The sequence below is a fragment of the Myodes glareolus genome, chromosome 24, assembly GCF_982192425.1.
Source record: "Myodes glareolus chromosome 24, mMyoGla1.1, whole genome shotgun sequence".
In the NCBI taxonomy this organism is placed as follows: Eukaryota; Metazoa; Chordata; class Mammalia; order Rodentia; family Cricetidae; genus Myodes; species Myodes glareolus.
The window spans coordinates 50,479,898-50,507,654 of record NC_142049.1 but is presented as its reverse complement, the minus strand read 5'-3'; the positions used below and the strand labels follow the sequence as shown (position 1 = coordinate 50,507,654).

At 46.6% G+C, this 27,757-nt stretch overlaps 3 protein-coding genes across 7 annotated transcripts in view; all 3 read left to right on the top strand.

Moving 5' to 3' along the window:
• The first annotated feature begins 1,095 nt into the window (after positions 1-1,095).
• LOC125403040 (uncharacterized) lies at positions 1,096-11,382 on the top strand. 5 transcript variants are annotated; one of them, XR_014999537.2, is made up of 6 exons: positions 1,096-1,328; positions 2,095-3,687; positions 4,351-4,477; positions 4,720-4,821; positions 5,877-8,543; positions 11,248-11,382. XR_014999537.2 is itself a non-coding variant. In XM_048438224.3 (5 exons), exons 2-5 carry the CDS (start codon positions 3,616-3,618, stop codon positions 8,252-8,254), a joined length of 2,679 nt encoding a protein of 892 aa, XP_048294181.3. In that variant the 5' UTR covers positions 1,096-1,328; positions 3,506-3,615; the 3' UTR covers positions 8,255-9,803. The 5 variants fall into 5 exon arrangements, 3 of the variants coding, with proteins under 3 accessions (XP_048294181.3, XP_085538901.2, XP_048294180.3); XR_014999538.2 differs by having other exon boundaries at positions 11,218-11,348; XM_048438224.3 differs by lacking the exon at positions 11,248-11,382 and having other exon boundaries at positions 3,506-3,687; positions 5,877-9,803.
• Positions 11,383-13,040: 1,658 nt separating this feature from the next.
• Positions 13,041-27,447, top strand: LOC146889990 (uncharacterized). The gene is made up of 4 exons (XM_087901414.1): positions 13,041-13,170; positions 18,065-18,245; positions 20,681-20,807; positions 22,000-27,447. Exons 2-4 carry the CDS (start codon positions 18,174-18,176, stop codon positions 23,967-23,969), a joined length of 2,169 nt encoding a protein of 722 aa, XP_087757540.1. The 5' UTR covers positions 13,041-13,170; positions 18,065-18,173; the 3' UTR covers positions 23,970-27,447.
• The window catches only part of LOC125403036 (uncharacterized), a 53,851-nt gene continuing 39,206 nt past the window's right edge, over positions 13,113-27,757 (top strand). The window contains exon 1 of the mRNA XM_087901416.1: positions 13,113-13,170. The gene's annotated coding sequence lies outside the window, so the exon portion shown is untranslated. The remainder of the gene's footprint in view (positions 13,171-27,757) is intronic.

Genomic DNA, 27,757 nt, shown 5'->3' with positions numbered 1-27,757 from the left:
TCCATCTGTCTGGACTGGCTGTGGTTCCAGCTGCAAGACAGATGGGCGCTGTGCCTCTGGGGGTGTAAGGTGGTGCCTGGGCTGCAATGAGTGGGCGTGGCTATCGATGGTGTGCCCAGATGTAGCAGACAGATGAGTAGAAATTGATACTTGCATTATTTTACCTTTTTAATACTGTCTTATAACTTTGACATATTGTGAGAGGTGGCTGAACCTATTCCTTGGGTATAAGACTCTGGTCACAAGAGCACCACTTCTCAAGTCTGTTCTCAGGATGATCAAGGCCATCTGGGAAGTCAGGCGCGACCGCACACCCCTCCCAGCCCTTGGGAGGCGGAGGCAGGGAACTACAGCAAGTTCAAGGCGAGCCTGAAGAATTTTAACCTGAAGATGCTGCAATAATCTTTCATTTTATTCGAATATTCTACTTTGGATTTGGATTTGGACCTATTGGATTCGGTCACCCTGGCGTACTGGATGCTTTCACTCCCAATTGGTCTTTCCCGTTCACCATTATTTTCCTTCCATCCAGCTCTACGCTATTTTCTATATATACAAAACACAATAAATAATAAGCAATTTAAAGGCATACTAATTGACAACAGATCTCTCCACCTTTGGCGATCATTAAATGCCCCAGTATCACCTTCATTTCAGATCCTCACCTTTTAAGATTCCATATGACTTCAATTTCCATTTCCCAACAACCCTGCCTAGTTCTCTCTCTCTCTCTCTCTCTCTCCTTCTAATTTAGAGAAAAAAGAAACTTTTAAGTCCCTGAGAAAATACAGAAAATGGTATTTTTAATAATCTGTAATGTTACAGTCTCTTAGAAATAGATGATATACACATACAGGTAGGAAATAAACCCCCTGGCAAGACTTGGACTTTCATTGTATCACATTCCGCAAGCCTTGCCTGACTGTACGGAACGAATGTACTGTGATGGTGGTCTCAATATCATTGTATGTGGGAGTGGCCATGACAGCTACTAAGGAAACAGAAACTACCTGATGTTCCAAGAGGAGTATTGGCAAGACTTACCTTCACAAGTGGTGGTGCGCATGCGCTGCGCCAACCCCCCCCCCCCCCAACCTTGGAGAAAGGCTGGGAACATTGAGTCCTAGTAAACGGAAGTGGTCTGAAGTGATCATATCCGCTTAAATCTTGACGTTGATCGGTTCTGTTATTTTGCCCGGATAGCACGGGAGTTTGGATTCTGAACACCGAGCTTCAGTGGGCGGAAGTCGCGGGGCACCGGCGTCGGTGTACAGAGCTCTTTGAGGCGCGGCGCGAGGTGAATGGGCGAGCCAAGGAGGACTCTGCTGGTGAGAGTTGGTTTGTGCTGAGTGACAGCTGACACGGCCGCAGGGGACGCTGTCGTTGAGCTGGGGAGGGAGTCCTGTGGAAGGCGGGGGAGCAGGGATGCTGAAGGAGGCCATGGAGCCCGCCACAGCGAGCCTGGGACTGGTGTCTGGGGGCGATCGCGCTGTTTTCGCGCCGAATTGGGTTGCCTGAAAGAAGAGAAAAATTAGATTTAAAATGGAAAATGAGCTTATTCGTGGTTTGGGCTCAATTTGAAGACCAGCCATTCTCGGTCAGTCTGTCGCTTCTCCCAGCAGGGCTAATACTAGAATACCTGAAAGGAAAGCCAGGGGATATGCATATGCACACTTAGCAGGAGGCACAGTCGCCAGAGCTGGGAGATGAGGAGCCTTTGTGCAGGCAGCAGGGCTTCTAGGACAGGACCTTTTCATTCCCAGCATACCATCTCCTTTAGGAAGCTTGAGATGCAAAAACAAACCTTTAAAAGACAAATCCTAATCCCTGAGTCCACTTTACATGAGGGTTGGGGTCCTTTGCAGATGAGGTGGGTCAATGCTGACCTCTGCTGGGGACCATGTGGCCACGGTAAGGGTCAGTGATTGGCATTTGAGTCCGGGATGTTCTTTGGGCTGCAGAGTTTATTGAAGGCTCTCTGGAAACCTGTAAATAGACGTCTCTGGCTATTTCTTGGCTGTCAAAGTAGTAATGGTCTGTGGAACTGTGCATGCCCGTGTTTAATTCGGTGGTCCTCTGATCCTCTTATTGCAGGTCACTGAAAGTCCAGGATGTCACTGAGTACATCCTATTTGCCATGAAGACATTGTGGACAGGGTCCTGTGGCCTGGTGTTTATGTGGAGGGTTTCCAAGTCAGGGAAGGGATTGGGCCTCTGAATTCAAGAGAAGAGAATGGGATGTTGGTCAGTAGATGTCCACAAAAATGTCAAGAAATGCAGAAAGAACCAGAAGTGGCCATTACCCACCACACTGCATCACATCTCTGCTCTCAGAAGGCAGGATGAAGCAGACAGGTTTCTGGGCGCTGAGCACACAAGGAACTGCCTGAGATAATGGGGACTGTGTGTGGTTTGGTGTAGGGAAGAGATGAGACTGATCCCCACTCTGTCTTTTGGGGTGCATTATAAAACAGCATATAGCCTTATTTGTTTGTCTGGGGGAAATGGTTATACTGATGCTTAAGGAATGGTTAAAAGAATTCTGTGAGAGTTGGGACATTGGCACCTTTGGTCCCAGTGCTCAGGGACAGAGGCAGGTGGAACTCTGTGAGTTTAAGGTACATAGAAAACTACAGGCTAGCAAGAGCTGCACGGTGAGACCATGTCTCAAAAATGCTGGGCGTTGGGGCAGCCTGCATGAACAGCTTGACAAAGGCCAGAAGGAGCAGCCTGGCAGCTTGCTCATCTTTGTGTGTATTTATAGGCAGGTGCCGAGAGTGGGCTGAGCTTCAGATGAGTTCAGGTCCTCGGTGCTCACAGTTCACACCTGCACCCCCACTTCAGAAGCAACTAGGTTACTACCTCCTCCTCTCACAGTTAAAAACTGGGAACTTCGGTGAAGTGTTCCTTAACTTCAGTCCTAACTATGGTGTTGGGTGTTTACTTCAGGGGATGGAGTTGTTTGGGATTTTGGTGTGTGTGTGTGATTGTGTGTAATGTTTGTGCGTGGATGTGAGTATGGGTACACATGTCTGTCCGTGCACATGCTCTGAGGCCAAAGCAAGCTATTGAGTGCCCTGCTCCATCACTTCCGGCCTTATTCCTTTGAGGCTGGGTCTCTCACTGAACCTGGAGCTAGGCTGATAGCCAGAGAACCCAGAGATACTCCTCTTTTGGTCCCACACAGTGCTGGAGTTACAGACATTTGTGGACAAGCCTTCTTCAAGTTGCCGGGAATTTGAACTCAGGTCCTCCCGCTGGTGCCACAAGCTCTCTTACACCCAGCACCATCTCCCCAGGGTCATCATCCTGGTCAGTACCAGGAAGGCTCTTCTGAGCTTTGTCTGTTATCATGTCTACACTGCGACTGTCTTGGGTCCTCAGAGACCCATGTGTGGCACATGTGAGCTGGGGACACAAGGTCATTCCCTCCCTGGGGCTTTCTGTTGTCACTTTACACCTAAGTCAGACCACGTCATCCAGGCTATGGGATTTTCTGCCCCAGCACAGCTGACCTCTCTGCTCAGCTGCCTTCCCGGGGACTTCTAGACACTCACCCAGCTTCCAGTTCCTGAGAAAATCGAATCCGCCAGCAAAGAGGCCAAGGAGAGAAACATGCCTGCTGACATGAATTTGTCCCAGAAGCCCCAGACACTGAACCCACGGGAGCAGGATGGGTCAAGCAAGGTAAGCAGCAGCTGCCTGGAGTCCAGTTATCTGAGACTGGAAGACAGACATGGGAAGTAGCAGGTCCTGGCCCCCAGTCCGACAAACTTGCTGCTCCAGCTGAGAGCAGACCACAGGGCCAATGCCCTGCACCTCCTGGTGGCGGGGCCTGGGAGGACGCGGTTGGTAAAGAAACAGACTAAAGTCTTCTGGTTCATGGATGGACTGTTTACATGTAACGATGTTGGAGATATTTTGACCTGTGAGTTTCTGAATGAATGAGGATTCCCAAAGCTAAAATGCAGCAAGCAGCGCAGTTGATTCTGTGCAAAGTCTTCAGCCTCTGAGTGTTTCTTCCTTGTCTGGTTCTCAGCTTCCCTTGGCAGTTCACCGCTCTGTGAACTCTGTGTCAGGCTGCGTGGTCCTCTCTGAAGTATTCATGACAACCCGTTTCTGGCTGCTTTGGGGAAGAGAAATATGCGTGTACAAGAGATGGAAGATTATTTTTACTAACTTTTTTGACTTCTGAAATATTCAAATAATATATATATATATTATTCATATAATATAAAATAGATGTTTTCTGGAAAGACTAATGATATGTCGCAGTAAAGGACCACTGAGCCACATTGTTATGTGTAATGCGATAACTATCTCACAATGAACCGCGCTTTGCTGTTGCAGAGATTGGTGTCCTTAGAGGATGTGACTGTGGACTTCAGCCGGGAGGAGTGGCAGCGCCTGGACCCCGCCCAGCGACGCCTGTACCAGGATGTGATGCTGGAGATCTACAGCCACCTCTGGGCAGTGGGTGAGCGCAGCTGGCCTGGGGATCCAGGATGGGCCTAACTGAATCATGTTCTTTTTGTAGAACATAATGGGGTATCAAAAGTGTGCCAAGGCTTTTCCCTATGGTTTGTCCTGATAATTCATTACTTTTAAACATGCTAAGTTAATTATTATGTGCCCACTACAAAATGTTGATTTTTTTTTTCTAATCAGCCTCTAAAGCCTAAAAGCCACACACTGAGCAAATATTCTTCCAACTTACAGGGCACCCCATTCCCAGCTCCGGGGCCATCTTCAGGATAAAGAAAAGAAAGGAGGCATGGATGGGAGAGGCTGAGTTCCCACACCAGCAGTGTTGGTGTCAAGGTAAGTGACCTGGATGGAGGCCGATGTCATTGGTGTCCCTTGTCATCCGTCCTCATTGTCCATCCCCTAGTGGTGGCCCCTAGTTTGCTTCCTGCTGTCAGTCTGTGCAACTTATGGTGCAGCCCCTGAGGTGGACCACAGTAGTGCCAACCTGCCTCCTGCCCCAGCTCTCACAACCAGTGCTGCAGTGCTCTGTGAATATGGGCTAGGAGTGAGGATGAGGTTCTCAGGGGCGGACAGTGTATGAGCTGCCTCATCCTGCAGATTACCTAAGTTAACGAACGCAACCGTATTCTCCAGAAGGTCTATACGTAGATTTGTATTTGTATACCTTGTCTACAAATAATGACAAAAAAAATATGAGGGAAACTTAGTGATGGTTGATGATATAGATGAATGCATTGGCGGATCAATGCGTTGGGTAAATGTGTTGGTTGGGAAGGAAATTGATCTTTTGTTTTCATGTTAACCATGGTCAGGGCTGGGGATGTGTATCTCAGTGGTAGAGCGCCAGCCTAGCAGGCACAGAGCCTTGGGTTCATTCCCCAGTGTGATAGAAGTACAGACAGACAGACAGACAGACAGACAGCTGTGTCAACACTGATAAGATGCATTAGTGAGGTATAAAGCTTTTAGCATAGGTGGTGATAGTTTGCACTGGGTATGTTTTAAGTTGGTTTCATTGTCGTGTTCTTACACTGGCCGTCACTGTGTGTTTTCCTCCCCTGGTCCTTTCCCCCGACCTCCTCCAGTCGCCTCGTGCTGGGTCCCCTGCCTGCCACAGATTCTGTCACCTGTGCCCCAGTCCTCTGTCTTTCTCCTTCCTCCCTCCAGATCCCTTCTCCTTTCACAGTGCTTTTTCTACTTTCACTGTTTACACACTGTACATGTAGAGATGCCTGTCTGGCAAGTGTTCCACACCTAATGTTTGGCTTACGGTAAGGGATGTAGTTATAGTCTACTCAGTGTCTGAAGCCCTCACTGCGTTAGCGCTGTGTGACTCCTCCCGCTTCCTGTCCCTTATGCCTGGTCTCTCATCTCTTTTCTTCTTCCAGAAGTGGAATCAGAGTTTTCCGCCCCTCGACCAAGAGTTTCTGAGTCCGAAGCATTTCAAACTAGTAAGGCGAGGGAAATCACAAGACACGCCCTGTGGTGTTCTATCGTGGGACTGTGGCCAGATCCTGACCCTGCAAAAAGAAATCGGCCAAACCAGAAACCGCCCTGGAGTGCAGGTGTTCTCCCCAGCAAGGAAGCACAGAGCACAGAGAGAGGCTGTGGCTGTAAAGAGCATGGGGACGCCACTCCTTTGGTGTCCAGCCTCATTTCCACACAAAAGGGAGCCCCGAAGGAACTCACAAACAGTGTGAGGCATAACCTGGAGGCAAATGGTGAAGACCAAAGCAATATCACTAGACAGCTTAATGATGCTGTTACCTCTGGTCAGCTCTTCAGGCAAGACTCTTCTAACGCTGGCCACACAATTCCTCACGAAGGCCAGAATTCCTGCAAAGGTAACCAGTGCAGGAAAGATCCCACCCATAAACACACACTTAGACAGCAGGAAGGGCATCCGCGGGAGAAGCCAGACGAAAGCCCTGAATGTGGGAAGGTCTTCTATGACATGTCTGCTTTCAGGGAGCATCAGGCAGCTCACGCTGGAGAAAAGCTCTTTGTCTGTCACAAGTGTGGGAAAGTCTTCCTCCTGAAGTCAGAGTTGACCTCCCATCAAGAAACTCACACAGAGAAGCCTTACGTGTGCCCCGACTGTGGGAAGTCCTTCAGTCGTACATCCAACCTGCAGGTTCATCATCGAGTTCACACTGGAGAGAAGCCTTATGAGTGCCCTGTGTGTGGGAAATCCTTCAGTAATACATCCCAGCTGAAGGTGCATCATCGAACACATACAGGGGAGAGACCTTACGTGTGCCCTGTGTGTGGGAAAGCCTTCAAGCAGAAGTCAATCCTCAGCACACACGAGACAGTTCACACCGGGGAGAAGCCTTACGAATGTACTGTCTGCAGGAAATTATTTAGTTGTCCATCCCGACTGAAAGTCCACTACCAGATCCACATGCAGGAGAAACCGTATGAATGTGCTGACTGTGGGAAGGCCTTCAAGCGCAAGTCAAGTCTCACTGTCCACCAGAAAATACATATTAGACAAACGCACCATGTGTGCAGTGAGTGTGGGGAAGCGTTCAGTCAGAAGTCAGCGCTCAGCGCGCACCAGAGAACCCACCTGGGCAAGCGTTCTCACAGATGCGGTGCCTGTGGGAAAGCGTTTACTTACGCATCCCAGCTGAAGATGCATCATCGAGTTCACACAGGGGAGAGGCCTTACAAGTGCAGCCACTGTGGGAAGTCATTTACGTACTCATTCACGCTGAACGTGCATTGTCGAATTCACAAAGTGGAGAGACCTCACAAATGTACCGTCTGTGGGAAAGCCTTGGCTTCCAAGTACCAACTCGAAGAGCACGTGCGGATTCACACCGGAGAGAAACCGTATGTGTGCACTGAGTGTGGGAAAGGTTTTCATGGTAGGTCGGGCTTCCTGAGGCATCAGATAACTCACACCAGGGACAAGCCTTTCGTCTGTCCCAAGTGTGGGAAGTCCTTCTTTCAGCGCTCTCAGTTGACATCTCATCAGCAGACACACACAGGAGAGAAGCCTCATGGATGCCGTTACTGTGGGAAATCCTTCAGTCATACGTCCCAACTGACAGTGCATCATCGAATTCACACAGGGGAGAGACCTTACAAGTGCAGCCACTGTGGAAAGTCATTCAGTAATTCCTCCCAACTGAAAGAGCACCTCCGCATCCACACTGGGGAGACACCATATGCATGTTCTGAATGTGGGAAGGCCTTCAGCCGGAGATCATCCCTCAATCTACACACAAAAATTCACACTGGAGAAAAGCACCACGTATGCAGTGAGTGTGGGAAAGCCTTTAGTCAGAAGTCAGTACTTCGAGCACATCAGAGAATTCACACTGGAGAGAAGCCTTACAAGTGCCGGGACTGTGGGAAAGCCTTGGCTTCAAAGGGCCAGCTCCGTGATCACCAGAGAATCCACACAGGCGAGAAACCCTACATTTGCACTGAATGTGGGAAGGGTTTCTTTGGCAGGTCCTCTTTGCATAGGCATCAGGTAACTCACACTAAGGAGAGACCTTTTATCTGTCAACAATGTGGGAAAACCTTCCTCCAGAAGTCAGCATTGGTATCACATCAGCAAATTCACACAGGCGAGAAACCCTACGTGTGCCCTGAGTGTGGGAAGGGCTTCTACAATAAGTCCTCTTTGCCCAGACACCAGATGACTCACACTAGGGGGAGATCTTTTATCTGCCAACAATGCGGGAAGGCGTTCCTGCAGAAGTCCGTGTTGAAATGCCATCAGCGAACACACACTCACAAGAAGCCGTAGGAATGCCGTGGGAAACTGTTCCATAACACACAGCCCTGAAGGCCATCGTCATATCCACAGAGCAATGCAGAGAGGACGAGAAGTCATCCAGCATCAGCCCAATGGATGTGCAGCATTGGATTCACACTGGGGAAGACACTGTTGTATTCCGAATGAGGGAGCCCTTCAGCAACGTGTCAGATAGCAATAAGTACCACGCAGCTCACAGCGGACACGGTTCTCACAGGCTCAATTTGGGTGTGAGATCCTTTTCCAAGAAATCAGTTCGTAGTCTCTGTTTCCACCTGAGGTATATATAATTCTTAAATTACTTGAAGAAAATGTCTTAAAAGAATGTATTGTACGTTATATCTCCTCTACATTAAATTATCTAGATATGCACTGCTTTTTAAAACACATTACTCATGAGAGACTTTTGTAGTATGATTATGGGTTTCATCCTAGGAGGAAACCCTAAAACAACGGACTGAGAAAAGTTTCTCTATAGAAAATGGCAAAAGACACATTGTTACCAGACTATAGAAAAGTTTGGGGAATTTTGTATCAACAATATTCCTGTTAATTGTTAGATAGTAATATTTCTATAATACAAGAAAGGAAAGGACAAGATGGTGTTATCTCTCAAAAGTTTGTCTAATGTGTATTATGGTTGCACATTCGTTTGTATGACATCACTGTCTACATACGTATTGCCTTAGACTAGTGGGGCGTGACACAGAATTTATTGCCTAGCAGGAGTTTCTTTTTTAAGAGTCTAATGTGTGTTGACAGCCTATCCCTTATTCATACCACTATCAATAATTAATTCATCTTTTCATCATATAAAAGTAACTTTTGAGGTAAACCCATAAGTGAAATTCTGTAGCGTTCACTTCTCCTTGTATTGGAACTTTTCTCTTGTGAGTAGCTCAGCTTGTCTCTTCTCCACGTGTCCCATCTGCAGTGAGCTACGCAGACAGAACCAGCCATTCCTTAGAGTCAACCAAGACTTCTTCATAGTTTTGTGCAGGCTTCTAATGCATACAAGAAGATAGTAAATGGTGTGTGTGTGTGTGAGTGCACATACATGAGTGCCAAGGCACATGTGTGAAAAATAAAAAAACAACTTGTGGGAGTTGGTTCTTTATTAACAGCATGCAGGTCCCCAAAACAGAACTCAGGTCAGTCATCAGGCATGGCAACATGTGCCATTAGCCATTGAGCAAGCTCATGCCCACCTATGGATTTTTTTTTTTTTTTTGAGTCAGAGTCTTACTATGTAACCTTGGCAGAGCTGGAGCTTACCAGGCTGGTCTGAACTCACAGAGACTCACCTGCTGCTGCCCCCCAAGTGCTAGGACTAAAGGCATGCACTGTTATTCCTTATGCTCTCTCTGGTCCCTTTAAGGGCTAACCACGCCCACTTCCAGCCACTTCTGACCCGTGGCCATCTTGGCTTTCCCTTTTCCTGTCCATCTCTTGCCGTGTGCACACGTGTTTCTGTCTCTCTCTATGTTTGTCTCCATGTCTTTATGTCTCCCTTTCTTTAAGTAATAAACGTTTACCTTTATGTCTAGCCTTATGTCTGTTTACTATTATCCACCGCACCTACCTGCCTGACTCTCCCCTGCTGCATGACGGGACCAGCTCTGCCGCCGCCGGTAACCTGTACTGCTCTGGCGGCAGCTTCTGCCTGGCTTGCAGGCCGCTCGGGGCGCTCCACCATCATCATATTCTTTTTAAAGAACAATATGCACCACCATGCCTGCTTGAATTTTTGAAATAAAGTTGTATGCAGCATAGCCACGTTTGTTTGTATATATCCTGGTTTTGGTTTGTTGTTCCACTATACAATTGAGGAATTGTGGGAGAGGCCATGTGGTCTCCAAGCTACGAATGTTTCCTGTCTGGCACTCGACAGAATGTGTTTGCCGGTGTGTGACACATGCATGACTATTCACATAATCCTTTGTTTTATAAAAAGCAAGCCACATCTATGTGTATATTGTTTTTCTACTCTAAAATATATATCTTCATTGGCAGTGTGGTATTCTATGAAGTTGAAATGCTATAATCCAGAGCCAGGTGTGATAACACACGCCTTTAATCTCAGCACTCAGGAGGCAGAGGCAGGCAGAACTCTTGAGTTCAAGGCCAGCCTGGTCTACATAATGAGTTCTAGGACAGGTAGGGCAATAAAGACCCTGTCTCAACAACAGCAAAAAAATTGAACTATCTTCCTGAAAAGGATGAAGGAAAATAGTCTGAAAGGGGGAGCCAAAGAGAAGGGTAACTGGGTTTGACTGAAGCAGAAGCCTATTCCACCTAAATAAATAGACTTTGTGAGAACTAACAGAAAAAATGCCCGAGGTGCTGCAGCCTGTTCCCTGTGAGTCAGTGCTTAGTGTTAAAAAACCAAAAAAGAAAAAAAGAAAAGAAAATCTTGACAGTAAACAAGAAAATATGGAATACGGAGCTGAGCTAAGAATTCTCTGAAGGCATGCAGTCAAGTTCTTTTAAAGTGTTTAGCCTCCTTGGCTAACATCTCAGTCTGTTCGGAATAGCTGCTATCGCTGCTACCAACCGACCACAAGTCTGCTGAGGGTGTGAAGAAAGGGAGCCTTTCCTGACTGCTGGGAGAAATTAGATGGCTGCAGTTCTAATGAAATCAGTCTGGGGTTTTGTAGTTGTGCTTGGTTTTTTGGATTGGATTGGATTGAATTTTGAGACAGAATCTCACTATGCAGCCTTAGTGGTGGTTTCTGAAATCACTGAAACCTGAACTACCCCATGACCCAACCACTTCTGGATATACATCCTAGGAACCTGTACCATACCACAGAGATACTGACACACCATCAGGATCAGTCTAGATGCCCATCCATGAGATGGATGTATAATGCGGCTATAGTATAAATACAATAGAATTTTATGGGTCGTGGAAATGAAATTTACAGGAAAATGACGTGTTCTTTCATACACAGATGACGACTTCTGATTTTATGTATGTGCAGCTTCAGCTTCCGAGTGGTTCCAGTGGCTGCTCACTTCCTATGAAGCAAGTGCTCCATCCTGGTGGACAGCTGTGCCCCTCACCTCCCATGAGGCAAGTGCTCCATCCTGGTGGACAGCTGTGCCCCTCACCTCCCATGAGGCAAGTGCTTCATCCCCGGTGGACAGCTGTGCCCCTCACCTCCCATGAGGCAAGTGCTTCATCCCCGGTGGACAGCTGTGATTTGGGCTGTAAGGCAGATGGGCATTGTGCAAGGTTTATTGACTAAAATCTCAGTTCCGAAAGGACAAGGTTGAGCTGAGATGCAATGAGTGGGTCTAGTTAGCAATAAATTGACGTTCGCATGATCCTAACTTTCGTGGGGTTTACTCTAATTTTGCCCTCTGATGATGGATGGCTGATCCCACTCTTCGAGTACCCTGGAGCTGTATCTTTGATGATGAAACTGTGTTCTCTAAATCATCACTCATGTAGTCTGTTTTCAATGAGATCATCTGTGATCCGGGTATGATGGCATGCTGTTGCAATCCCAGCACCTGAATGGCATTGACAAGAAGAGCGGAGTAAGTTAAAGGCCAGCCTGGTCTATGTAGTTCCAGTCCAGTGGTTCTCAGCTGTTCTAATGCTGTGACCCTTTAATGCAGTTCCTCGTGCTGTGCTGACTGCAACAATAAAATTCTTTTTGTTGCTACTTCCTAGCTGTAATTTTGCTGCTGCCATGGGTGGTGATATAAAGATTTTTGGAACTAGAGGTTTGCCGCAGGTTGAGAACCACTGTTCTAGACCACCCAGGGCTGGAATGTGTTTACCCTGGAGGTAACTCACACAGTCTTTGTCTTTGTTCTCCTACTTCATTAGGCCTACGGATGCATTCATTACAGTGCTAGCTGCTGTCCCCATTGGCTGGTCTCTCTCCATCTACCGCTGTTTCCACTGTCCACCTAGATCTACATTGTTTCTGTTATGTAACAGTAAGTGTGGGTGTCTATTCTCTGAGAACCATAAGGTACCCCCAGTATGAAGTACTCCCCAGTGTGAAGTACATGATGGTTCATCTCAGAGTCTCACCTTTAATATTCCATACGGCTTCACTTCCTGTTCCTAATAAACCCACATAGTTTTCAACCTTTAGAAATCAGAAAGGGCCTGTGTGGTGACACGGAAACAGAGGCACGGAATGTCTGAGAGTTCAAGGTCAGAATGTTCTACTTGGCCAGTTCCAAGCCAGTCAAGACAACATAATGAGACCATCTCAAAAATAAGAACCCTTTTAAGTTCTGGTTATATAATAAAGAGAAAATGTGAAGAAAAGAAGAGATGATTCAGTGGTAAAAGGGAACGTGTTGCTCCTGCAGATGTCCTGGATGCTGTGAGCTCAACGTGCATGCAAAAATACATAAAATAAATCTAGTAAAGTAAATCAGATACAGGGGAAAGGTACTTTTAGCAACATGTAGTATCACAGTCTCTCAGAAAAAGGTAAGCGTACAAGTAGTAATCCAAACCCCTGACAATGTGAGACAGTCTTGGACTTTCATTGTATCACATTCGCCAGGCTACATGGAACTGACGCACTTTGACGGTGATTTTCTTGTCACTGGAGTGTGGGTGACACTTTCTGAAAGCACAGAAACCACCAGATGAGCCATAATAAGTACTGGCAGGATTGACCTCCTTAGTGTCGGTGCGCATGCGCACCATCCGCGAAGGGGGAGATGTGGTAATGGGCTGAAGGAACCATTATTCAAATCGGAAGTGGCCAAGAATCGTCACATCGGCTCAGATCTTTAGGTAGTTCGCTTCAGCTATCATTGCCAGGACAGCGTGGGTGTTTGGAGTCCGAACTCTTGATATCCTCGGTGGCTGCGGGCGGAAGTCGCGGCCCGGCGGGCCGTGTGCACAGCTCGCTCTGCGCTGCAGTGAGGTGAGTGGCTGCGGGGCAGGGCGGACGCTGTGCCGCCTGCTGCCGAGCGCCGGTTTGTGCCGAGCGACGGCTGCGGAGGCTGCAGGGGGATGCCTGGATAAGGTGGGGGTCGTTCGATCGGTTTCATTCCGTGCTTGCGGGTTTCCGCGTCTTCTGTGTTTTGTCACTTCCCAGTGTGCTCTCCTGTGGGAATTCACACGGTCATCCGTGAAAATTGTCATGTCAGGATGTTCGGGGCAGGACTCAGTGAGTGTGCGCTGCAGAAGCCGATCCTGGGTGGGAGCCGGGAGCTTCAGGACGAGGATCTTGATGCAGTGATTGCCTTAGGAGCCTGGCGAGAGGGCTACTCAGGCAGCGATGGAACCCTGGGTCCCGTGTGCCCTGCTTTGAGTCAACCGCGCTGCCTTCTAGTCTGCTAGTGTTTGAGTAGTTGGTAACTGGAGCCCTGGCTCCTGGTCAAACACTGGCCTGCGAGAGGAGAAAAACTCCAAAGAATAGGTGAAAACGGGAAAATGAATTCTTTTACGTTTTGGTCCAAAGTGGGAACACAGTTTCCTCCATCTGTGTCTGCCTGAGCAGTGTTAACAATAGAGGGAGCTGCCTGAGAGCCAGGAGATCCGCGTAGGTATGTCTGATGTGGGTTCAGTCACCTGAGCTGGGACAGAAGCCTTGGTGCTGGCCGTGCTGGCCCTGGTGCTGGCCCTGGAAACAGGTGTTCAGGTCATTCCCTTTCCCCGTATTTTATTTCCTGTATAGAGGTGGAGTTTAAAACAAAAAAGGATTTTTTAAAAAACTAATCCTAATTCAGTTCCTGTTGCCCATTTACATAACTCTTGGGATCCTTTGCAGATGTGAGGCCTGGTCGGAGGTTTGGCCTGTATTTGGGACTGTGGATATGGTAAGAATAGGTGACTAACATGTTGTTCAGCAGATTGGTGCTGTAAAGAAGTTTGGGAGCAGAAACCTGGGTTTCTGCAGTAAACCCAGTAATCTGTAAACCTATTGAAGAGACCAGTGAGGACGAAGAGCACAGAGGGGGCGCTGGAGGGATGGTTCAGCAGGGTTGCCTGCGTTCACAGGGTGGCTTTGGACTGCCTGGAACAGTTCCAGGGGCTGTGGTGCTCTCCTCCGGCCTCCAGGGCACTGCTTGATTTGATGCACAGATGCATGGACAGACAACACACACACACACACACACACACATAATTTTACATTTTTTGAATAAGAATAAAGCTTTTAATTTTTTTTTCTCTAAGCCGCCCGTAAACTACTTTTTCCAACTAATCCCCATGTGGTGGTTTAAAAGAAAATGGCCCCAAAGCAGTGTCACTATTAGGAGGTGTGGCTTCCTTGGAGTAGATGTGGTCTTGAAGGAAGTGTGTCACTGTAGAAGTGGGCTTTGAGGTCTTTTTTTTCTTTATGCTCAAGCTTCCCTCAGTGTGACACTGAGACCACTTCCTGTTGCCTTCTGATCAAGATGTAGCCAGCACCATGTCTGCCTGCACGCTACCATCCTCCCCACCATGATGATAACGGACTAAACCTCTGAACTGTAAGCTGCCACCTCCATTAAATGTTTTCCTTAATAAGAGTTGCCGTGGTCATGGTGTCTCCTTACAGCAATAGAAGCCCTAGCTAAGACACTGGCTTCTTTAAAAAAAAAAAAAAATTTAAGGAAAAAACAAAAAGCAGAAGATGAGATTCCATAACTTGGTTACATTCGGCAGAAAAGTAAAATGACCCCATGTCTGTCTCTAGTGTTCTGATTTGGAGTCTAGGTTTAGAAATGATAGCTGTGTATTACACAGTAGCCAAGCAGGGTGTGGTGGCACACTACTGTCCTGTAATCTTCACGCTGTAGAGGCAGAGGTTAGGGGATCACTGCACACTGACAGCCAGGCTGGGGATGAAATAGGTTAGGAATTGGAACAGAGGAAAAGTCAGGGCCAAAGTGAAGAAGGAAAAACAGCTCTGTGTGTGTGTGTGTGTTTTGTTTTTAAGTCTTATGGATATGAGTGTTTGACTGCGTGTATATAGGTATGCCAAGTGTGGTCCTCTGGAATTAGGGTTACAGGGGGTTGTGAGCCGCACATAGGTGCTGAACCCAAGACATCTGCAAGAGTCGCCCTTAACCATTGAGCCCCGTTTCCTTTCCTTCCTTCCTTCCTTTTGCCGGGGTATCCTCTGTACCCCTGGCTAGCTGCGACTCAGTTTGCAGACTAGTCTGACCTCAGCTGTGGTTGTGCTGCCCCTGCCTCTGGAGTGCTGGGTTGTAGGTCTACAACTGAAGTTTGGTTTAAACCACACCTGTGCTGAAGGTCCTTCTTGGCTGATGAACTGGGAAGTCCTAGAGAGGTTGTAGAGAGGGTGTATATTACAGTATGCAGTCTGACTGTCTTTAGCTGTCTTTTGTCCGCTCAACAGTTAGTCAATGTCCACCCATGGATTTTGCCTAACCAGCCCACTGGTTTTCAACAACTGAAAAACTAAGAATGTCATTGGAGAACGTGTGAGGCCTGGTATAGAGATTTCCCTACCTTATTATAACCTGCCTCTCTGATGGTCCCACCATTTTTTTGTTATTGTTTTGGTGTGTATGTTATGCACATGTTTATTTGACTGTGGTTACATGTATGTGTACACATGAGCATGGAAGCCAGAGGATAATGTCCAGTCTTTTCCTCAAGCCCTCTCTATCTTACTTTTTGAGACAGGGTCTCTGTTATCTGTGTGCATGCGTGTGTGTGTGTGTGTGTGTGTGTGTGTGTGTGTGTGTGTGTGTGTGTTGTGTGGGCACAATGTAGGACCATGTACATGTATAGGTCAGAGGACAACTATCAGAAATTAGTTCTTTCTTTCTACCAGGTGTGCCCCAGGTATCAAACTATCACACTCATGTTGTCAGGCTTGTTGGCAAGCACCTTTACCCTCTAAGGTTCTCAACCTTCCTGATGCTGCGACCCTTTAATACACATGTTGTGGTGACCCCCAACCATAAAATTATTTCACTGCCGCTTCATAACTCTAGTTTTGCTACTGTTATGAATCATGATGTTAAGTATATGATATGCGAACCCCAAAGGGGTTGCGATCCACATATTGAGCACCATTGTCCCAAGGTATCTTTTGGCTCACACCAATGTACTTTAGAAGTACTTTGGTTTATAGCTTCATTCTGTTCTCTTACTACAAAAATTCCATGGAACATGGTGTTTGGACAACCTGAATCTGCACTGCCAGGCCATGGGAACACTTGGCTCTAGAATAAATTGTTTCTCCACCCTTCAGAGTGTGAGTTGATCCTGTGTGTGTGTCCCTGTGTAACCAGCCACCAGGGGTGGGTGACAGAGTGGCTTCTACTAGCTTATTTCAGTGTTGCTTCCAAGCCAGGCTCGGTGGAGCACACATGCTTCCCTGCACTGGGGGATTAGGCAGGATGATCTGGATATCAAAAGTAACCTCTGTTATATAGCAAGTTCAAGACCAGCCAGGTCTTCATGAGATCCTACCTCAAAAAGAAAGAAAACAACATCAATGTTGCTTCCATGCTGGGGTCTGTTATTTGAACCCCTGTGTTAGGAGTTATTTGTGGTTATGTAGAAACAAAGAAATAACACTCTGGCCGGGCAGTGGTGGCGCACGCCTTTAATCCCAGCACTCGGGAGGCAGAGACAGGCAGATTTCTGTGAGTTCGAGGCCATCCTGGTCCACAAGAGCTAGTTCCAGAACAGGCTCCAAAGCTACGGAGAAACCATATCTCGGAAAACCAAAAGAAAAAAGAAATAACACTCTGAGGGGAAATTATTGGCTATCAAGGTAGCCATAATTTCAGTGTCGTGGGGCATGTCGGTGGCTGGGAAGCAGTCCTGTGACCAGTCTTTGGAGGTCACTGAAAGGCACTGGTCTGAGTGGCTGCATCAGGAAAGACATGCATCATCAGCCAGAGGCTGTTGGTACCCGTATGTGACAAGCCGATGGGGCACAGTCACCGACTTCACGGCCAAGGCCGTCCTGGAGCGGACAGTGAGCTCGCTGTCAGCCTGTGCTGCACATAGCACACTGACTCAAATAAAGTAAAATAAAATAAAATGGGGCAAAATTAAAAGAAGGAAAGGGTAGGCTTTCAAAATAGAGGCCCTGGTCCCTGTATGTGCCTATACATTGTTTGCTATAGGAGGGGATTGTGGGCATAAACTGCAGAGATGTATCAGAAGAGAACAGCCTGTGCGGTCCATCGCTAAGTTTGAATAGCGTCTAGAAACAAGAAAATACGAACTGGGGCATTGTGCCATTTTGTGTAAGTCAGATATGTACCGATCCCCTTCTCTTCTATTTGGTGACCTTGGGTCCTATTAAGCCTCATTTGCCTCCCTTGAAACACCAAGTGTAGGCGTGCCTCTGGCGCACAGCTGGAAGACGGTAGGCGTGCCTCTGGCGCACAGCTGGAAGAAGGTAGGCGTGCCTCTGGCGCACAGCTGGAAGATGGTAGGCGTGCCTCTGGCGCACAGCTGGAAGATGGTAGGCGTGCCTCTGGCGCACAGCTGGAAGAAGGTAGGCGTGCCTCTGGCTCACAACCGGAAGACGGCTTGGAAAGTAAGCTGATAACTAGCTGATGTTTCTTCATCTTGTGAACTACCCAGCTGATGAGCCTCATTCTGCATCAAATTTCCACTGCCAGTGGCAACATCTCATCTCTGCTTTACGTCACCTTCCTTAGAACCTTTCTGTGGTCACAGTTAAGAGGTGAGAGGCAGAACTGGACATTTCTGGGCTTTTTTTTTTTCTCTGCAGTATATACATAATGACCTTCAGGTAGGGCCTTCAACTCTGTGGGCCAATGTTGGGTGAGTGATGATATGGTCATGAACTTTCTGTTATCTTTCCAAACCTCTAGGTGAGGCTGATCTTTGCGCCACAACTCTACGTGGATCCCCCACACGCTGAAGTATCTTCAGAATCCTGAGAAAATCAGAGGCAGACCAAGAGTAGAAGCCGCAAAGAACATGCCTACTGACATGAATTTCTGCCAGATGCCCCAGCGGTTAGGAGCAGAAGAGCAGAATGGATTGTGTGAGGTGAGGAGAGATGCCCCAGGTTCCACTCTTCACAGCTAGATTGCGGAAGTTGGAAGCAGCAGGTTGGATTCCTGTTCCAGAGACTGAACCTCGGAGGATGAAGCCTCAGCGTTCCTTCATCTTGTCATTGGCATGCTCACTGGGCTGCTTCTTAGAGTTAGGTTTATCTGCCCATCTGTGACTCCCTGGTGGGTCTATTTCTGTTCAACACAGAGGATTGACAAGACAAAGAAGTAGGTAGATCCAAGTCTAGCTTAGCTTGGTAAACCAAAGTTTTTTGTATTTATTAATTATGGTGGCGGTATTAAGTGCAGCCTTCAGAGGCTCGGGGCACTTAGACAGCCGCACCACCACGCCTGTCACCTCCTTCCCACTGTCTGCCCAGCTTAGACGTTTATATAACATGAGGAGTGGTCTCTTGAACCTCCCTTCCTCCAGGAGGGAATGTTTCGATGCCAAGCTAACACCTAGTAGCACAGTCTTCACCCCACATGTGTTCAGATCGCTGAGCCTTTGACTTTTCTCTCCCACTTCATAGCTACACATTGGCTTCTCAAAGCTCAGTACCTTAATTTTTTTTAATTATATTATTTTGTGTGTATGAATGTTTTGCCTGCTTATATATCTGTGTTCCATGTGCGTACAATAAGTACCCATGGTGGCCAAAAGAGGACACCGGATCCTAGAACTGGAGCTATAGACCGTTGTGAGCTACCATGTGGGTGCTGGGAACTGAACCCGGATCTCTGGAAGCCAGCACTCTTATCTGCCAAGCCCTTTCTTTAGCCTAAACCTGAGCAGTTTAAAATAGTAATTCAGATATGTTGAGCTAAGGTAAGTATGCTATCAGGCTGATTCCATCTGTGTGTAGTTAACATGGCTACTGGAAATTCTGAGATGACTTGTGGCTGCTGCATTGGAGATTTCGGTCTGGAAAAGGATCAGACTCCAATTTTATTTTATTCTTATAAGAACACTTCACAGTGGTAACATGCCTGCACTATTGTATCCTGCCAGGTTCACATGCTGGTCACCTCTCTCCTGTGACGCTAAAGTTACTGGGTTCAGGGGTCATCAGCCCCAAATCCTACCCCGTGTAGCTCTGCAGTGCTTCTCTGTGTGGCGTAGCAGCCGTGGTCCAGGAGGAGGAGTGGTGCAGCAGAGCCCGCCCTTCTGGCTGCTTCTGCATCTTCAGGGCAGCTGTAGGCAGACCCTCCCAGCACCACATCAGAATGGCACAGATTGGGTGCAATAGGAAGACCAGCCTGTTAAATGTGAAGATCTTTATTCCCTGCAGTTAATTATTTAAGTGACAGTCCATGACTCTAAATTGAAAAGCCCAAACCCTTTTCACCCACCTCTGGCCCACCCCAGAGTACCTCCCTGTGTGTCTCTGGTGACAGCCAGTTTTCAGACACTGTGGCTGTTACTGTCTCCTCCCTGAAGCCGTGGCTTTTGCTACCACTCCACTTTCGTTCTAGTCCTCTTCTAGAATAAGTGCTGTCCACATTCAGTTCATCCTTCTCACTTCCAGTTCACGTTGCTATACTCTGATTGGCACGACAGCCGTTTCCAGCTATGTGCCGAATTTGCCCATTTGCCCTTTCCAACAGTTTGTGTTGGGAACTGCAGACCCTCAGAGCCTGAACTCTGTGCGACCTCTTGCCTGCTGGAGTAAGCAGCGTGTTTCTCTGTGCTGGAGTGAGCGGCGTGTTTCTCTGTGCTGGAGTAAGCGGCATGTTTCTCTGTGCTGGAGTGAGCGGCGTGTTTCTCTGTGCTGGAGTGAGCGGCGTGTTTCTCTGTGCTGGAGTAAGCGGCGTGTTTCTCTATGCTGGAGTGAGCAGCGTGTTTCTCTGTGCTTGCCGCTGCTCTGAGCACAGAACCCTCATGAGTTTCTGATAACAAGGACTTGCAGGGGGAAATCCCCAGAGCCAGGGCTTGGCCACTGGTCAAGGAGAGCACTATATAAACTGTCGGGGAATATAATAAAATTGGCATTCTTGCTTCAGACGTGACCCATGTCTCTGTGTGTTCTTTAATCCCCAGACCCTTGCCCAACCATGGTTTCAGGTGGTGCAGGCACCACAAGTTGACTTTGTATATATTTCTTAAAGTGTTCCTTAATAGCCCTATACTTGGGTCTTTATGATTGCAGTTTTGCAAGTCTGAATTTCTCTGAGAGTACAAACTCATACACAGTGTTAAATCCCGGGACTCAAGACAGCTATAGACAGGTGCAGGTCCAGTGTGGCTTAATAACTGTCGTGCTGTTTAATCTCTGATAGAGAATGAAAAAGAATCCATTTCTGGCCTCCTGGACAGGGATGATACTATCTAATTTGTGGAACACTCAAAGTTTAACCTGGAGGGAAGGGGTCACTGCAAACACATGTCCTATTTGTCAGTGATAATTCACAGTGAGTATGTTATTACAGAGATTGGTGTCCTTTGAGGATGTGACTGTGGACTTCAGCCGGGAGGAGTGGCAGCACCTGGACCCCGCCCAGCGACGCCTGTACCAGGACGTGATGCTGGAGATCTACAGCCACCTCTTGGCAGTGGGTGAGCGCAGCTGGCCTGGGGATCCAGGGTGGGCCTACTTTCCTTATTTCTCTTTTCCAAACATGGTGGGGTATCAAGCCTTTTATGAATTTTTTCCCTTTTATCTTGATAAAATATCCTTTTTGGATATTTCCATGTGTTGTTTTGTGCTGCCAGTAGTGAGTTTGATTCATGGAGCCTGCATGGCAAAAGACAAGGCCGACTCCCCCAAGTTGTCCTTTGAATTCCACATACATGCCATGGTATGTGCGGCACATGCAAGTGCACACACACACACACACACACACACACACACACAGTGTAAATGTGGGTGTGGGTATAGATTAAGATTTTATGGGCATGGGTATTTCACCTTCCTATCTGTTTGTGCACCGTGTGTTGTGCGGTGCCTGTGGAAGCCAGAAGGTGTCAGACCCCTTGGAACTGTAGTTGTAATTTAGTTACCATGTGGGTGCTGGGAACCAAATCTGGGTCATCAACAAGTGTTCTTAACCACTGAGCCGTCTGTCCAGCCCTGCCTCCTCTGTGCTACATGTATGTGTGTAATTTTAAAAAAAAAAATAGCAATTTGAAGGTGTAGGTTTATTGCTCAGGGTGGAATGCTTGTGTTTAGCGTGGGTGAGGCTCGGCTTTAATCCTCACTACCATAATAAAGAAAAAGAAACCTAACCAAAAAACCAGATGAGAAAAAGGACAAAGGACATGAATATGCATTTCTCCAGAGCTAATGAAGTCTTCCTGGCAGTCTGTTCTTTAGGTCTTAGCTGTTTGCCAACAATGCCTTGTCAAAGTCCTTCCTATTTACGACATCTGTATGGATAGGGCTCTCATATGTTGAGCTGGTTATCTTTGCCCAAACCAAATCTTCTTCCCACAAATCAGCTAAGTGATTTTGGCCACTTACTATAGCTCCCAGTTTCTTACTTATAAAACAAGGAGAGTAGTTGTGGCTATTTTGGGCATTGAGTTCATGTGTCCAGTGCATACAAAGTTGCCTAGTACACATGGGTGCTGTATTCATGAAGTTTGGTATGTAATAAGGGATATCATGATGTTTCTTGCCGTGGCCATCCACGTGATGAGCGTGACTACTACCTGACTCAGATTTCTCAGGTTCAGATTCAGTTCCATGTGATTGCTCCTCCTTCCCGTTCACTGTACCTGTTCCTTCATCGCTTTCTCTTCTCTACAGGTGAACTGCAGCTTGACACACCACATCACCCAGTTTTTGTGAAAGCTTCATTTCTAAATGATGCATCCAGTGAGGTCACAGGACATGGTTCCTATTGTACCATTTTAGAGAGACTGTGGCAGGATGGCAACAGTGCCACCCAGACACATCAGCAAAGCCAGGTCCCACCCATAAGCCCTAGTGCTTCCCGAAACCAGAAGCCACCGAATACAGACAGTGGTGGTGACTCCGAAGAAAGTGGAGAATCTATTCTCTCGGGACGCCACCTCATCTCTACAAAATGTGTACCTCCAAGATGTTTCTCATTTGCAAAAAGGTTGAAACCTAACCTTGAAGCATATAATGACAATCAAAGCAATGTCACAAAGCAGGTTAGTGACATTATGGGACCTCATCAGTTTTTAACACAAGGCTCTTCTAACAGTGTGTGTGCAACACCTCTTCAGGGAGAGAAATCATACAATGAAAGTCAGCTTGGAAACATTCTTTCTCCCAATCCACCACTTACAGAGCATGGAATTCCTTTTCAAGACAAAGCAGTTGAATATACTGGATGCGGGAAAGTCCTCACTGATGAGTTAGCTTTCTGTCAACAGCAAATAACGAACAACATGGAGACATCTTTTATCTGTCACACATGTGGGAAAACCTTTCTCCACAAGTCTCAATTGGTCTCCCATCCAGAACCTCATAGAGAAGAGACACCTTATGAGTGTCCTGACTGCGCAAAATCCCTACGGGGTATGTCCAGCCTGCACGTGCACCGTGAAATCCACACAAAGGAGAAACGGTATGAATGCCATGTGTGTGGGAAATCGTTCAGTTATACATCCCACCTAAAGGTGCACCTTCGAACACACACTGGTGAAAAACCTTATGCATGTTCTGAGTGTGGGAAAGCCTTCAGCCAAAAGTCAGTCCTCACCATACATCAGAGAATTCACACTGGGGAGAAGCCTTACACGTGCAGTGACTGTGGGAAAATGTTTGTTTGTGCATCAGACCTGACAAAGCATTGTCGGTTTCACACAGGGGAGAAGCCTTATGAATGCCCCGACTGTGGGAAGTCTTTTAGTATTAAATCTAACCTGCTTGCCCATCATCGAATCCACACCAGCGAGGGGCCTTACAAATGCTTTGACTGTGGGGAATCATTCAGGAAAATATCCCAATTGAAGGTACATCATCAAATTCACACCGATGGTAGGTCCTTTGTGTGTTCTGACTGTGGAATGGCCTTCAGCCAAAAGTCGGTTCTCGTCACACATCAGAGAATTCACACTGGGGAAAAATGTTACCCGTGTAGTGACTGTGGAAAGTTGTTTCTTTATGCTTCAGATCTGAAGAAGCATTGTCGAATTCACACAGGGGAGAAGCCTTACAAATGCCATGACTGTGGGAAATCGTACAGTGTGAAATCACACCTCCATGTGCACCATCGAATTCACACCGGTGAGAGACCTTACAAATGTGAAGACTGTGGGAAGTCCTTCAGAAGAAACTCTCACCTGCAAATGCACCAGCAAACTCACACTGGTGAGAAGCCCTACAAGTGCTCTGACTGTGGGAAGTCATTCCGGAGAGCATCCCACCTGAAGGTACATCATCGAATTCACACTGGGGAGAAACCTTATGTGTGTTCTGAGTGTGGGAAGGCCTTCAATGATAGGTCAGTTCTCAGCACACATCAGAGAATTCACACTGGAGAAAAGCCTTACATATGCAGCGACTGTGGGAAAGCCATGTCTTCTAAAGCCAATCTCAAGGAGCATCAGCGAATTCACACAGGCGAGAAGCCATATGTGTGTGCTCAATGTGGGCGGGCCTTCAGTGATAAGTCTTCTTTCTATAGACATTGTAAAATTCACAGTAAGGATAGACCTTTTGTCCATAACAAAGGTGAAAAGGGCTTCCTGCAGAATTCACAAGTGCCCACCTATGAGCAAACTCACAGTGCAGACAAGCTGTAGTGACGCTGTCATGGGAACTGTCGCTGTTATGTGTCAGCTGACGTGTATCGCCGCGGTCATACATGCCATCACTGACGCTGTGGGCTGCTGGTGGTGCACTGTCCACACCATACTGGGAAGAGACACTATTTGTGTTGTGAATGCAGAGAGTCCTTCAAAATCATGTCATTTCAGTAGACTCAAGTGCTCATACCAGACAGTCTTCCTCAAGACACCTGATCATATAAAAGAATTTATTGTAGAGTCAGTTCCTCATCCATAGCCCTCATCAAAGTATTCTTGGTTTTCATGAAAAAATATTTTATCACAGACCTAAGTAGGACTAGGGAGATATCACACTCAGTTGGTAAATTCTTTGCCTTCTGGATACCAGAGGCACACACATACACAGATACATGCCATGGGTAACTACACACAATACATACACAAACCTAACTATACAAGCCATAGGTCATAGTTTAAAAAGAGTACATTTTTACTCTTTTTAAATTAAATATGCATTGCTTGTTTAAACATATAAATAATTATATGTGAGAGGAATATTAATGAACTTGTAGGAAGAAGCACAAATGTTTCCTTGCATGAAGAAATGCTGATTAATGATTTGAGGTAAACTTTCTATAGTTGATGGTACAAAGTTTCTAGACTACAGGAAGGTTTGTTGGAAATTACATTAATGGTTTCTCTGTTTATTGTGGGATACCTTTTTTTTTTTCCGAGACAGGGTCTCACTATATACTTCAGGCTGTCCTAGAACTCACTATACAGACTAACTCACAGAGATCCGCCTACCTCTGCCACACATGTACTGGGATTAAAAGTGTGCACCCCTACGCCTGGATGGATACTAATATTTTTAAATGTCAAAAACATTTTTCATCTCTGTCTAGGACTTGTCCATAGCATTATGGCCGGCAGACAAAATGACCACTTTTGATTTCCAAGGTCTTTCAATGGATTCTCACAACCATGTCCAGTCTCAGGGACCTGGAGACCATCACCTTCAGGGTGCTATTTGAGAGAGATCCAAGACCTCAGAATGTTCCTGAACCCATGTTAGTGCCTCCCCAGTGCTGGTGTGAGTAATGCTCCTCCATAATTTATATCCTTCCACCCCTCGGGTGTGGCCTTGTGGATATGGCTTCTTTGTAGAAGTAACTTAGGTGCAGACATACTTAGCCAGACTTGGTCCTAAATCTGATGAGTATCATTCTTTGAGAAAGTCACGAAGACTCAAAATTTTGAAAGATGGGACTATACAGATAGGGGTTTTGGTGATATCTCCAAGCCACGGAATGTCAGCAACAAGCTAGAAAAACTTTCTTGGGAGTTTCTAAAATTAGCCATCCCTTGGCCAGTACCTTGATTTCCAAATTCAGGTCTCAAACATGGTGAGAAAATCAGTTCCTGTTGTTTTGCCAACTATTCTAAAACAATCTAAGAAAATCAAAGTTGTGTAGAGGGCTCTGAGAGGCCCACGTATACTCAAGGCCTGCCTTCCTGCCTGCCTGTCCTCCAAATACATTTGTCTGTCTGCCTGTCTGTCTTTCAAGACAGGGTTTCTCTGTAATGGCCCTAGCTGTCCTAGAACTCACTCTGTAGACTAGTCCAACCTTGAACTCACAGAGATCCGCCTGTCTCTGCCTCCCAAATGCTGGGATTAAAGGTGTGCATCATCGCCACCCAGTTTTTTCTTAGTCATTTTTTTCTCATTTACTGGTCCTGAATTTCCTGTGCTCTTTGTCCTCTCTCTAGTTCCCATGTTTTTAACTCCTTTCAATAAGCTTATCCCATGTTACTGTCTTCCTATGGAACTCTTAAGCTGCCAGATGTCTATTCTTTATGGTTATCAAACCACGTATGTCCCTCATTTTTATCTCATCGAGGCCCTCTAGACATGAATATTTCCTATTATGTTAAACCGTGTGTTTCTTGTTTGTTTATTTCAGCTTTGTCTGTTTCTTTAAGACTGGACCTCATGGAATCTAGCCTAGAATCTGATTTACTGTATAGCAAAGGGTGGCCATGAAATCTTGAGTCTTCTGCTTCCACCTCCCAAGTACTGGGATTACAGGTGTGAGCTATTTCCTTGGCCAGATAGTATATTTACAAAAGACTTTCGATATATTGTCTCTCACGCAACATGTACACAATGTAAATCTGACTACCCTGTTGAAAGGTGAGTCTATGTCCCTACTATCTCCAAGTTCAATAGAATTTTATCCTAGTTTCAGTGGGTAAAAATAATAACAGAAGTAACAAGGTGTTTGAGGCCACACTAAAAGCGGTAGAGCATCAACATTGCTTATCTGAGTGCTTGTTCTTGAAGTCTTCCTCTGCCATTTAGTAATTCAAGTCATGTTGAGGCCGATATATTATGAGAAAAACCAATTGAGTCAATGTAGAGAGGCCCAGAGATTAACATTAAAGATAGGAAGATTGATCCAGAACATCATTCCTATGGTTGGGATTCTAGGGGAGCCTTATCAGCTGTATGGAAAACTAATACCATACCACAGTCACTAAGATGATCCTAAGTCTCTTACTTAACATAAACCTTGAAAGGTAACACCTTGATTTGTTGTGTTTTAGCAACAAGTAGCCAGAATATTCTCCCTCGTCTGCACCAACCATGCCTATTCCTCTGTGTGTGTTCCTCGTGGATTCTGCCAAGTCTCTAACTCTAAGGGGTGGTTAGAGGTGGAAAAGACACACTAGTTTAGTGCCTTAGGGTGACGTGATGGGGCAGTTGGGCAACTCCTCCTCACTAACGCCCACGGGTTAGGTCTAGCTAAGACTGGGTTAGGCATTCCAGAGGAATTCCTGCCCAGCAATGCCAGTGCTCATCGTTGGCCTGCCTTTTCTTAGGAGGTGTATAAAGGAAGTAAAGTCTCGATGATACTTCTGTTAGAAGAATGCTTAGGGAAGTACCATGTACACCCAGAAATGACGGAGGATACCTGTGCTGCTACATCCTGGAAAGTGTCCCAGAAGTTCATCCTTCCTGTTGCATATATCACCCTGTGAAAGACTTGCACCCAGTCCTGTCTTACTGGTCTTGAAGACATCACAGAGACGAGGCCAGAGTGCAACACTGTAAACTGCCTATTCGTATATGTCCAGCATGTTTTCTACCCTGGCCCTCTCCAGACCCTCAGTAATTACCTTTCCTAGTAAACAACTCAACATGAATTCTGATGTGTAAAGCAGGAATTATGACTATCAGCCATGCTGGGTCATAGTACTAGAACATTCATTATGCATACGCTAGGCTGTGACACCAGTTCAGCATTGTTTTATTACTGAGTCTGGTTCTTAAGTCTCCATGAAAGCATTCCATGACACTTGTGCTGAATCTGAATGCCCACTCATCCCACCTCCAGTGGTGGTCCCATCACTCAGCCCCCCATGCACACTACCATCTATAATGGATGTGTCTGTCTACAACCTATCAGAATAAACACTTGCTGAGGGAGGGCTGAGGACTCACTTGTATCTCTAAGAACCCAGGACCCAGCTTCGATTTCTCCAAACCAGCTCTTCATCTTAGAGCAGCATTCAATGTGGAAGACGAGACGGAGCTCAGGAAGCAGACCTCGATGGCCATGGTTTCATCTGCTTTCAATGTGGAAGATAAAACAGTTCAAGAAGCAGATTTTGATAGCGAGCATCATTCAATGTGGAAGACGAGACGGAGCTCAGGAAGCAGACCTCGATGGCCATGGTTTCATCTGCTTTCAATGTGGAAGATAAAACACTTCAAGAAGCAGATCTTGATAGCCACCACA